A 14,168-nucleotide genomic window follows, 5' to 3' on the forward strand; every position below is an offset into this window, starting at 1 on the left:
TAATAATTTTATATCATTTTAATTTTATTTATTTTAATAATAATTTAATTAAAATAATATTTTAATGAACAAAATAAATGATGATGAAAATTTTATAATACTTATAACATTTTAAATGAATATTATCCAATTAAAATTGTGTAAAAAAATTAATTACTAATTTATACCATGTTAAAAACTAATTATTAATTTTTGTATGATTTAATAATTAAATAATATAAAAGTATTTTGGACCATTCAAGTCATTTTCAGGAGAAATGAGACAATGATTAATTTATTTTTATAGGTAGCAATATCCTCAGAATTTTACATATCGTGATTAACTATAATTTTTTAATTTATCTGTTAATTTTTTATTTTCTTATAAATGATTATGGAGTCAATCATGCAGAACGTTGGATAAAGATGGTGGATCAATTACAAGGTTTTATTTCTTTTTTTTAGAAGAAATATTGAATTATAATGAATTAGTTTTAATTGAAAAGCAGGGCTTTGCCCTAAAAAATTATATGTTCTTTTGGGATTTGAATTTGGATTTCAGATTTTATTAAAAAGTAAGACACAAATCAAATTGAAAATAAAAAATCTTAAAAAGAAATATATATATATATATATATATATATATATATATATATATATATATATATATATATATATATATATATAATTAGGCCCCGAACCCGTTCTCGCACTCGATGCAGTGGCTTCGCGCTCCGTTTCGCCTTCCCCTCGAAGTCTCTCCCTTTCGGCGTCTTCTTCCCTCGCTTCTCCCTTTCTCCGAACCCGCACAAATCTCTCGCTCTTTCACAGCCGAACTGCCATGTCCGGCCGCCGTACCGTCGCCGACGTCCTCATGGGCAACGCCCGCGCCGCCGCCGCCAAGTCCAAGAACCCTACCCCTGCCTCCAGTGACCAACCCCCGTCTAAGAAACCTAGAACCCTAGTCGACGATGCGAAAAACCTTAATGAGGATCCTCCTGCCGATGGCAGCGATCTCACCGTGGAGCTGAAGAGGAAGTGCGCCGACTTCAACCCCAAGAAGGCCGCGTCCTGGAAGAACGGCGATCCCGTGCCCTTCTTGTTCCTCGCGCGCGCCCTAGAGCTGATCTCGAACGAGTCCGGAAGGATCGCCATGACAGAGATCCTATGCAACGTGTTTCGGACCGTCATTGCCACCACGCCTGGGGATCTTCTTGCCACCGTTTACCTTTCAGCTAATAAGATCGCAGCGCCTCATGAGGGCATTGAGCTCGGGATCGGCGACGCTTCTCTCATAAAGGCACTCGCGGAGGCTTATGGGAGGAAGGAGGAACAAGTGAAGAAACAGCTCAAGGTTTTAACTAGAATGTCAAATCATATTCGTGACTTCTTTCCTTTCCTTTCCCTTCCCTTTCCTGTTTATTTAAGGAGTTCTGCTGTTTGAAACTGAGTTGCAAGTTGCGGTGATAGGAACTGGGTGACTTGGGTCTTGTGGCAAAAGCTAGCCGATCGTCTCAGAAAGTGATGTTCAAGCCTCAACCTTTGACGATAGCCAAGGTGTTCAACACATTCCGTGCTATTGCAAAGGTGTGATATTTTCTTTTCCCTTCAATAATCTGCTATACGAAGGCCATTATCTGTTGGTAATTCTGAAAAAGATGGTTTTTTTAAAAATATGTTCTGGTAGGCACAAATTTGATTTCGAACTTAATCTTTGGCCATTAGAGCAAGTATGCTATGCCTATACTGATTCATTGAGACAAAAACAACAATTTTCCCAGATATTACTTGGTGTATGTACTGGGTTAACTTTAATAATATCTGAGGATAAATTAGAAGATGATATGCAGGGTTATATGTTTTCCATTGGACTAAATGAAGGTACAGTGCATGGGGAAGCTTCATTTTAAATAACAAGGTCTGAAAAAGGCTTGTATGTCCTGCACTGCACATGCTTATATGGAACTGGATATCTATGCATATGCTACATGCATTGAGAGCAGATGACCACTTGGACAGCTTGCTCATTGTTTTTTGGCTGATTCATAACTAATGTTTTTTTATAGTCCCTTCTACGATATGATGAGAATTTCTCACTTCAAATTTTTGAAGCTTTTGTATGGGCACATAAGTTTGGTATATGCTTCATGAATCACTTATTTTTCCTCTCATTTCCTGAAAATACAATATATTTTGGTCCTCGTCTCTTGCTCAAATGCTAACAAACATCTGATAGTGTATTCATACCTGAATATGTTGTTGGAAAGCAGAAACATGTGTAATATCTCATTATGCACTATCATAGCATTGTTACCTTCAAAAGGCAAAAGAAAAAAAAAATCTGGTTTTTGTGCTGTCATTGTATAGCTTCCTTGTTGCTGAATAAATGATCCATTTAGGTTTACCACTAGGAATTGTGCTAAAGGTCGCTTTTTTTATTATCATTACAGGAGTCTGGAAAAGATAGCCAAGACAAGAAAAGGAATCACATCAAAGGACTTCTTGTTGCAGCAACTGATTGTGAACCTCAGTATTTAGTTCGTCTTCTTCAGGTAAATATTCAGCCTCATCCATTTGTAGTTTTCAATTCTGGCCTCTAAAGTTATTTGAAATCAAATGCAGTCTAAGATGCGAATTGGGTTGGCAGAGAAAACTGTCCTAGTAGCTCTTGCACAAGCTTCTGTGTTCTATGAAACAAATCAAAATCAACATTCACAAACTCAACCTGATTTTGAAGAGGTTAGCTATTAACATGTTTGGAGTCATCTATGCCTTCTAAGTTCTTCCAACTTGTAAATTATTTGGAATATACTTCCTGTTATCATTATTAATGAGCTGGACTCTGCTATTTTTCCTAGTATCACAACACTATGGATCAGTTGCTGATGATGTCACCCAGTTCTAAAATGTATTATAACTATATTACATGGCAGTATAAATCATCAGAAAGGATACAAATTGGAGAAAGTCCATAGAAATTCAACCTCATTAATTTGGAACTGTAATAGCTAAATTAATAATCTAACACAAATGCCAAATGCAACTTCAAAGCTAATCAATCATTTGCTTAAATCATAAAGCATCATTGTGATCATCATCAAACTGTTTTCTTCATATATAAACATTATGTATGATCAGTATTATTATAAATCATACATATAAGGATAGCATTGTTGCTAACTCATGCATGCCAACTATGACAACTGAATGTTATGATAAAACATGATTCTCATAACCTGGTAACTATTGTTACCATGAAACATATCTACAACAAATTAGAACTCGATGTCATGCTCTTTTACAATGCTAATTGATATAAATTATATGGCTTTGCCACTTGAATGCCAAACAACATATACAAGCAGGAAGTTTGGTCCATAGCTTTCTGTTGTTTTGGCTGTGCGCTCTTTTTGGTCCAGAATAGTAAGAGATATGATGATCTTTGGTTGATGTTATAAAGGAGCAATCATCCCTATTTGGCTATTGATTTTGGGCTTGTGGTCCTATTCCTCTGTCACAAGTTTCAAAGCTGACCCCTGCTTTTCAGCAATGAACTTGGGGACAAGTTGGGTTATTGGTGTTGGGATGTGGGTAGTTGGAAGGGCTCTAGTTGGTGGACCACAACTATGGCATTGTAGGTTTTGGGTGGAGGTGAATGCCATGTGGTTACATATTAACTGCCTGGATTTGTCTTACCGACTCTTTTTTTTCTAGTTCTACATTGCTCAGAGTGGATGGCCCTTGGGTTAATGAGATGGAGGGGCAGCTCACTACCCTTATATTTCTGTACCTTAGTATCACGTGCTGCAAATGTGTTTGCTCCTTGAGATCCTAGAACCTGTTAGTCTATGTTTTGGGAAACATCTCTACAAGGATTTAATAGTACAAATTGATATAATATTCATTTCTAAGCTAGCATATGGATTTTCAGTATGCTAAATGAAGAATTTGAGTTGTTACAATAAAATCTATCTTTTTCGCTTGATCTTAATTTATTTCTTCTTTCACTATATGATGCCACAATCACATTGGCTATATCCATGTTTTCTCTGTTGCCTTTTATGTCATACTATGATAATCTTTGCTGATCATGCTTGATAATTTTTTCTGACTCTAGGTAAAGACTTATGTAGTTTTGCTTTCCAGCTACATTGATTTATGTTTATTGGTTATTATGTCCTGATTCTTTTGGGCCTGTGAAGTTTAGGCTGGGAGAATTATCAAACAAGTCTATTCAGTACTGCCAATCTATGATAAAATTGTTTCTGAGCTTCTTTCTGTGGGAGTGTGGAAACTTCAAGAGGCATGCAAATTTTCTCTAGGTGTTCCTGTGGGGCCTATGCTAGCTAAACCAACAAAGGCAGTGTCTGAGATACTCGATAAGTTTCAAGGAACAGAATTTACTTGTGAATACAAATATGATGGTGAACGTGCCCAGGTACTATGTGATTTTTGTTGTGGCATACAACATGCGTGTTGTTTTTTCCCTTTCCCTGAAATGATTAGTATTTGCAGATTCATTATATGGAGGATGGATCAGTTGAGATATATAGTCGGAATGCTGAAAGAAATACTGGGAAGTACCCAGATGTTGTTAGTTCAGTGTCAAGGTATTTCGTGCCACACTGTCATGCATCCTTACCTTTTTAGCTAGAGATTTGTATGTGCATATCCACTGTGGTAACTATGTTTATATAACCTAACATTTTTTGCCTCGTTAAAAATTGATCAGATTAACTCTGAACTACTCAACTGGATTTCTGTAAGAGTATGGGACATAACTGGTTGAAAAGGACAAGTTTAGTCATTTGATACTCTAGGGCTTCTTTGTCTAGTCAAGTTGGAATGTGTGAGTTGTTGATACAAATAAAATAGGCTTATCTAAAATAAGCCGGCTCAAGCTCAACAACATATATTGATTCAGGGGTTTTAAATTATTTGGGGGAATATGAAGTACAGACTTACTTTATTTTCTTCTTCACTTATTTTATTTGCCTTTGTGAAATCCTATAAAAGAGGCATCCATGCTGTTGTTGTATAGATTCAAGGAATAATATAATTTTCTTTTCTCATATGCTCTACGCTTTTGCAAGATTGTCGACTATGTATGCAACCCTTTGTCAGATCGTTGACTGAGGTGCACAAACTCCATTTTGTGCCACGTCTTGTGCTAATAAAGCATAGCCACATTTCAATTCTGTAGCCACTCATTTTCCTTAACTCATTGTTGTTGCCAGTTGCTCAGCTCCACTTGACGATGACATTCCAGAATGCAAACACTTCCCTCTTGTGATCACCACTATGCTAAGCTAGCATACACATTTTCAGCATGCTAAAATTCAAGTTTTTTTATGTCCACTTTCCTATTTTCAGTTCACACTGTTTTATCTAAAACTTAATTAGTTTGGATTACTATGAAAGCCTATAAAAAGCTCCCATCCCATTTCTGGATTCATTGTAGGAACAATGTGATTTATTCTCATAGTTTCTCTTTTCTTTCTCAAGATCTCCAAGCCTATAAAAGGACTTCCATCCCATTGCTAGATTCACCGAAGGACAAATATGATATTTTATTCTCATATGTTTTCTTTTCTCTCACAAGATCTCCAATTGTGGCACATGACCTTCTATGAGATTGCCAACTAAGGCTCATGGATTTATCTTGTGGTGCATCAGTTATAATTTGAAAAAGCTCACCTAGTTTTATTGAAATTCATTGTAACGCTGATTATCAGAGGACTTTGGAAGTTGAAATTTTTTATTTTACTTGGTTCAAAGACAATGGAAAAGCAAAACCAATAACCCCTTGCATTTTACCAATATTCAAATGTGGTAAAACTATAGTTTCCAACAGGTTATAAGATGACACTCCAATTTCTATCCAAGCGAGGAAGTACCTCCAGAGAGATTAGAGACAAATCAAGTTAAATATTGTGATAAGCATAATTTAAGAAGTCCAAAACAATGTCTGAGGTTATAGGATTGATTCACAGGCTACTACGCTGATTTTAACTGTGCTTGTTTTTTTTATTAAAAGGAAGCGAATGGTAGCTAAAACAGCTAAACTGAGGTATACAGAAAAGAGCAGTATACATTTATGGACTTTCGAGAGAAGAATAACATGTGCTTAAATTTCCTAATGCTTATTGTAGAGTTTACCTGTCTTGTCACTTGTTTTAATTTGATTATCTTTGGTTGGTGAGAAAAAGGTTTATGCAACTGCAGATTCAAGAAGGCTGATGTGAAATCATTTGTGCTAGACTGTGAAATTGTTGCATATGACCGTGAGAAACAAAAGATATTACCTTTCCAGGCAAGTCTTTTTTTTATCTTGTTTATTCGATTGAGTTCCTCTTTCTTCATCTAATCCACACTATGTTCTCACCATTCTAAGGTGGTTTACTATTTGATATCTAAATGTTAGGCCACATTACCTGTTGTTTTAGAAACAGAACTGAGTTTTTTTGGCTTCAAGTGCTAGGGCGTATGCTTGTAGCACAAAATTGGTATTAATGTCACGCCTTAAGCTAGTTGGGGTTCGCAGTTACTTAAACAGTGGTGACGAAATGCCCACAATATATTCAGTGATACTGTTTTATAAAGTCCTTCGACAATTGTTGTTTAATGGTGCTGTGTTGATAGTACAATGTGTGTAAACAAACAAAAAAGTGTAACTTACCAGTGAGAACCAATGTATTTATTGAATTTTGTTTTATGCTTTTAATATGAATATGTTCAAAGGCTCTTTAGAGATTCTATAGTTAGATGAATTGATGAGAGTTGAGAGCAGTATACAGGTAGAGGAAGACAAAAATTTGAGATTGAGCTGAAATTTGGTAGATGAACTGGTACTAGTTCCATCTGGCTATTTGTTGAATATTTGATGGACCATGGGATCCCTAGGCTGAGTGCAAAGTGTTCCATGGTCCCTAGGTTGAGTGCAAAAATGCTCAAAGCAACATTCAAGACATAGGGTTGGTTAAGTACTTGATTCTAAATCAAAGTGATGATGCTAATCTTGCGTGACTCACAATAGGTGTCTTTTGTTTGTACTAATTTTCTCTGTGAATAATGTGTTTTCTGTTGTCTCCTATCTTATTCCATTTCATTTAGACTTATCTGCTGGAATTTATTGATATTGGTTGATGGCTTTCCTCATTCTTTTACTACGAAATCTTTTACAAAGTCAATCTTTGTATGTTGGCATTATGCAACTTGCAATATTTGCATATTTATAATAACATGTATTTCTCAATGATTATTTTTTTTAATAAGCTGCTAATTTCTTCTCTTAGATATTGAGTACTCGAGCTCGGAAAGGAGTGATCCTAAGTGACATAAAAGTAGCAGTTTGTACATATGCCTTCGACATTCTGTATATTAATGGTCAACCTCTTCTTCAGGATCAGCTGAAAATTCGTAGAGAGGTATACTATTTGCACATGGTAGTCCTGCTATATCTTAATATCTATCTGTATTTTCTTTGGAATCGACATTAGCTTAGTCTCCACTAGCAGAAAATTTATGATTTTATTTCACATTATATGTTAATAAGGATGGCTCGTCTTGATTTCTTTTTTGAAAGTAACTATATGATCCGATCAAGGTTTGAAATTTCCATTTCAATCTTGGTTTGCTTCTGACCAGAACATTAAGTATTAATGCAACCCAAAAATGGTTTGGACCATGTTGACCTAATTTTAGATCAGCCTCACCCCTCTTGACAATGTATTGTGAATATATTTGTTCCATTGCGAAATGAGTTGATATTACACTATCACCCAAAGAGAACTTGAAATGATATTGCCAATCCATGCCAATCTACTTTTGGATCCTCACTCCTGTTGACATGTTACCTACAAGAATATAAATATATTAGTTCCATTATGACTTCACTTAATATATTGTAGAAGCAAGTTGGAAAGTATATTATTCTGAATTCAATACAAGCACGGTTTGAGATTTTAAGCCTTGATTACATGCACAACTTGCTAGTGATTTTAAGTTTCTTATCTTGTATACTATTTTACCTAATAATATATGCTTATTATAATATATTGTATTAAGTTTCTAATAAATTAAGTAGGAGCCTTTGACAACATGGATCTAGATTCACACTTGCAAACTTTTGGGCTTTATAGTTGTGGTTGATCTCCACAGTTTGTCAAGTCCTGCTGCTTTCCTCACCTATAGTATTGTTTGAAACCTCTGCTTGTGACCCACATTTTGGTAGTTTTGTTAGACATCACATTCATACTCTTTTGTCCACTTTTGGTAGCCTTTGCTTTCAATGTGCCCTTTCTAGCTTTTGAATGAGGAAAAATAAGCAGGAGAGGAAGGTAAGAGGAGCCTATTCTGCTTGTTGGTTTCACAGGTCCTATAAGATTAAACAAATGCATGTATTGCTGTGGAGCAGCACAGGTCCAATTGTTGGCTCTTCACTGTTGGCTGTGGGGTGAATTGTTTGAGAGACCTGACCATAAAGTACTCCAGGAGCTTCATAAGACACTTATGCTCTTGGCCAAATTCAATAAACATCATTTTGATATATGCTTCCTAGTTCCTATTTTTGTGACAATCCATAGTACACATTCTCCAGTAGTCCTGTCCTGTTTAACGTGCTATTGCAGAATGATTGGTTTATACTTTTTCATCAACTAATATAATACATACAATTGAACTATAATTATTACTACTACATCTTAAACCCAACACTATCTATCACACACACTGTCTTACGCTATCGCACTAGGATCCTAATTTGGTTGGTTGGCATACATACTTGATTACGGGCTCTCTTTTGCAGTATCTTTATAGTTGCTTTGAGGAAGTTCCTGGGATATTTCAGTTTGCAACTGCAATAACATCGAATGACCTGGAGGAAATTCAGAAATTTCTTGACACTGCTGTCAATTCCAGGTAAATATGACCAGTACCAATTCTGTTCATATTAAGTGATTTCTTGAGCCTGGACACACACACACACAAAATTCTGTTGGTATGGCTGCTATATATATTATATTGTGTCATTTGAAATTTCTTCCTTATTTTTCATGATAATCTTATAATTTTCATAGCCAACACACTTGAGCATGTTTTGAAGCTTTAAAAAATTTGTGCTTTAAAATAAATGAGTCATGGAATTATAGAGAGGAGGAAGTTGTAGAGCTTGAACACATGGAAATTCAATATAAATGCAAAGTGATATATTTTATTTTTCATAGTATATAAATATAGATGGTACAAATACAACTGATGGTGATGATAGCAATGTAACATACAAAAATATTTAAGTATTATGATAATATGGTGCTTATGTTTGTAATTAGAATTAAGGTCTACCTGTAGAAGTTTGGCCATTTGACATAATTAATTGTTCTTTGGGCTTATATGGGGTACTAAAAAGTTTGTGCTATATGATGTTGCTTTTCTTGTTTCAGCAGAGTGTTATCCATTTTTTTAATAATTATTTTTACTTGTGTAGTTGTGAAGGATTGATTATAAAGACGCTGGATAAGGATGCTACCTACGAGCCTTCGAAGCGATCAAATAATTGGTTAAAGTTGAAGAAAGACTACATGGAAAGGTGATGAAAATGTCTTTTCATCTCACCTACATTTGTAATTCATCGTTGATTCTTCTGTTTGCTTAACTGGAAGTATGGGAATAAACAAAAACTATTATAAAGATACTAATAAAAAATTGCAAACCTGTTCTTTTCATGTACTAATAAAACATAATCTCATTGTCATTATCAAATCATATTAGCCCTAAAATATTTGAGATCGACTATATCAACATATCCTACTAGGAACTGTGCGCAAGAATTATTATGCTATTTAAATTCAGATCTCTTAATTTTGCAGCATTGGTGATTCCCTTGATTTGGTACCTATTGCTGCATTCCATGGTAGGGGAAAGCGTACAGGTAAATACACACTAAGTTTGATCAAACAAAATGGATTTTTGAAGTATAAGCCTGTAACCTGAGTAATGTCTATGGAACATTGTTTCTCCCTCCTGTGACATTTATTTATGTTTCTTTCATCTCTTACTATAATTTGATGACTTATTCCCTCAGTTTTTGTTTTCATGGCATAATGGTTTTGCAGGTGTTTATGGTTCGTTCCTTCTTGCTTGCTATGATGAACATAATGAGGAATACCAAAGCATTTGCAATATAGGTAAACCAGCAACTGTAGATGCGAAGCTATAGGAAAATTAAATATTTGGTATACTTTATCTAACTTCTGTTGGTATCTCCAAGGTACTGGTTTCTCTGAATCACAGCTTGAAGAAAGATCAGCAAGTCTTCGCAATAAAATCATTCCAAAGCCCAAGGTGATTCCTATAAGTAACCTGTTTTCCATAAAAACTTGATGGCTATCAGAATCTAATACCAAGATAATTCCAGCCATATTATCGCTATTCAGATACAATGAATCCAGATGTATGGTTTGAGCCATCAGAGGTAACAATACTATTGAGATTCTATAGTAGTAGTATGATGTAGAACCTTTTCTTTTCCACCACTTAAGGATAGCATCCTTTATTGCATTCATTAATTATGGGGTGCATCCGTGATATCCAGTTATGATTATGAAATTTTTAACATTGATTGTATTCATAACTGTATGATTTGAATAATTTTTAAGATCTTAGTCAAAATGCACTTCTATAAAAATAGTTTAGATATGCCACACCTAAGAATTAGCTAAATGCAAAGTGTAGACATTCTAAACTTGCCACTGTAACATATATATAGTGCTTATGAAAAAAAATTAAAAAATATTGGTTTGAAATCTTCAATTTTGCATTTAACACATTTTTTTACTCAATATTTTTCTTCTCTTTTTTGTTAATTCTTTCTATTTGGAGTAGAATAATGTAAACTTAAATTATTCATATTCTCATCAAGTCTATTTCTAAAGATATCTAGGAGGGGTTAACTGGTAAAACAATATGATCTTGATTCGGAAGAATCAAAACTTAATTAGGAAAATAGGCTCCATATTAAATACTGGAGTTTAACAAGTGGAAAAATATGATCTTGATTCGGAAGAATCAAAACTTAATTAGGAAAATAGGCTCCATATTAAATACTGGAGTTTAACAAGTGGAAAAATCTTATCATGGATATGTTCCACTAGCTCTAATACAGCTATAATATCAATACTTCTCTTGGCTATTGTACCATTTGAAATTACTCTAGGAAATCCTTATTAATGACTAATAATATGGTAGAAAAGTTATTCGAACTTCCTCACTAATCCTGGTGCAACTTAGCCATAAAAAATACATACTGTTTTGTCTTCACATAGTTACATTAGTTATGATCAGTTAACCTGGTGCCATTAGTATGATTGTTCTCAAAAGCTGGTTTTTTGCAATAGGTAGAAAATTAATTGTAAGACATTATCATAGATGAAATAATTAAGAAAAAAATTGTCTTAGTTTCTTGACTACACTACCAGCTGTATCAATTTTTTTGAACAAATTAATTTGACATTTATTGAAAACGAATTATTGGAAGTTAATTATTAATTGTGGGATTCAATCAATTACAGGTTTGGGAGGTTAAGGCTGCTGACTTGAGCATCAGTCCTGTTCATCGTGCTGCTAATGGTGCCGTCGATCCAAATAAAGTAAGTTTGAAATCTATATAGAAATGATATATTTGTTATTATATCATCAATTTGTAGCCTCTGATGGCAAATCTACATTCGGAACAACTCTCTTTAACTTTTATATGGCATCTTTCTTAAGGGAATTTCACTACGATTTCCACGTCTGCTACGTGTGCGTGATGACAAAACCCCTGAAGAAGCAACAACATCTGATCAGGTAAAATACAGTCACTAGTATACCTAGTCATTAATAAAGGAATCTGTTGTTTTTTCTCATCTCTTTGGAACTGTTGGACCATAATTTTATAGGTTGCTGATATGTATCGTGCACAGAAGATCAACCATTCAAACAATCAAGATGATGATGATGATTGATCTAGGTATATTATGTTTTTTACACAATCTGACTAGATTGCTTGATTGAAGGTTGGTTTATTTATGCTTCTTTAGCAATGGCCATATCCTGTGTTGTACTGTTTAGGGATTTGGGATTTCTTGGTCACCAGCAGACTAAAATTTTTTGTTGCTCTGAAGCACATTCTAAAGGATTTCTTTCAACTGAAGTTTAACGTACTCTTCATTTTACCCAAGTGACTCATGGTAAGAAATTTTCATCAAGCTATGTTTGTCCCAACTATTTAGGGCCAACTACATGAATCTTATTCCTCCATTGATCCTATGCAAGCTATCTCGCTATCGATATACAAATCAATTAATTTTTTTTTAAAAAATGGCTTATATTTTATTTGTCCTCCCTCTACCACCTTGCACACTCTAATAATTTAAACTTCTAAGTATGGAATTTATTTATCACCTTTTATTATTATTATTTATTTATCACCTTTTGAGCATATTTATACTATCTCTGCTATTTTATCATCTGGTAGAGCTACTTCTAATTTCTCTTAAAGAATAATGTTTTCTATTTTATTTTTTTTAGTAACTTCGCCCATCAATCTAAGCATTCTCGTGTTTCTATACAAACTTTTTGTATGCATTTCTTCTTAACAACTAAGACTTCAATCTATAGGTATGGTGAGTCATACCATAATTCTTATAAATTACATATTTAGATCAGACAAGACTTCGGAAGATCTTCTTCATTGTGACCACCCATTAATTAACGATATATTTTCATTTTATCATTTTGACTCCGAAAGCTCCTCTTTATCTAGCCATTTATTTTTTAGCTAATCAATGTCAAAAATTAAATTACTTCTGTTTATTTGCTATGTGATAAACTTGGTGCACCCGTTTTCTCAGGCATGGCTGTTTTGACTGCTAGCTGCGATCATGCATTTATAATTAGAGATTTTTGTCATTGTTGAACGAAGAAACAAACTGAAATATGAATGCAGTGCTTAATCCTTTTTTGCTTGCACTTATTTTGTATTCTCTCATCAAACAAGACCCAATAAACTGCTATAGAATACTCTGACTCTTGTTTGTTGTTGAGCACTTGTCATGCTTTGGTTTTGTGCCCATTTGCAGGATCCTTGTTTACTGGTTTTCACCTTATGCAATCCTAACTAATGGATTCGGCAGTCCAGAAGTTGTCTTCAGATTGCATTTATTGTATATCAGAAATTGAGCTTGTGTGCTTATTCTAATTCATGTATCAGTTTTGTAATTGTCTATGTCTGCTCGGCCAAGATGAATTCTGTAACTGTTTTACTTCACAAGGTTCAAATTCAAGTAGCAACTTTTAGGGATTATGTAAAACTGGTTCTTTTATGTGTCAAATCTAGCTTTAGTTTTAAATTCTTACGATTGTATAAACAAATTTCAATTTTGTGATAGTTATCAAAAAGTATCATTGGCATTATATGAATGTCACAAATTGGTTGTTTTTATTGCCTACCTAATAGAACGCATGACTTCAACTAGAACCATGATGTTATTAATAACTCTTTGACAACTATGATGTTGCTATGGATTTAAGTTATACAGTTTTGCTCATCCGAGTTAAGTGCGAGCATCACAACTTTTTAGGCAAGTATTTTTCTCACAATTTTCTAGGCAAGGATTTAAGTTATACACTTGGGATATTTTGCTGTCAAGTTGCATTTTTTTCTTTTTTTTGCTTGTGCTTTGTGAAATTTTAACTAGCACAAAATCTTGGTGATTATTTGACAATTATGAGATTGTGCTTGCGGTTGCTAGAGTGCATAAAGCAAAGGGTAATCCTTTTTTAATTCCTTCCAACAAATCGAATTCAGATTTCTCTTGACGCTATTCGGTGTTCTATATTTCCTTAAGGGGCAAGTTAAAATGGGTGCAATTGATATAGATTTGAAGAAAATTTTATTTCATCTCTTTGACATTGATTTTTTTTTTAACTATTGAATTTTTTTTTTTTACTTTTGTATTACATGTTTAAGGAATTATAGGTTGAGTGGTGGTTAAACTTAAAAGGCACGTGGGATTTAATGAGCATTCATCTGGAAACTCACGAGTTTTGTTTACTTGTCTGCTATATTAATTTATGAAAATAAATATTATAAAAAATAAAATTAATTTTAATTTTATCTATACTCTTATTGGTTTTTTACTGCGTGCTCT

General features: G+C 34.0%; 1 protein-coding gene across 1 annotated transcript; it reads left to right on the forward strand.

Annotated features, from left to right (window-relative positions):
- Positions 1-695: 695 nt before the first annotated feature.
- Positions 696-13,455, forward strand: LOC141814770 (DNA ligase 1-like). Its single transcript, XM_074702717.1, is given in 20 exon segments — positions 696-794; positions 797-1,333; positions 1,450-1,566; positions 2,430-2,531; positions 2,602-2,718; positions 4,187-4,417; positions 4,495-4,589; positions 6,205-6,292; positions 7,275-7,406; positions 8,786-8,898; positions 9,464-9,565; positions 9,846-9,907; positions 10,092-10,163; positions 10,247-10,320; positions 10,394-10,450; positions 11,547-11,624; positions 11,746-11,823; positions 11,916-11,986; positions 12,088-12,206; positions 13,098-13,455. Coding segments are annotated over 18 exon segments (2,220 nt in total). The 3' UTR covers positions 11,982-11,986; positions 12,088-12,206; positions 13,098-13,455.
- The last annotated feature ends 713 nt before the right edge of the window (positions 13,456-14,168 follow it).

Source organism: Curcuma longa, chromosome 21 (assembly GCF_044706935.1).
Source record: "Curcuma longa cultivar G26 ecotype Majalengka, Jawa Barat chromosome 21, ITB_CL_G26_1.1, whole genome shotgun sequence".
Lineage (NCBI taxonomy): Eukaryota > Viridiplantae > Streptophyta > Magnoliopsida > Zingiberales > Zingiberaceae > Curcuma > Curcuma longa.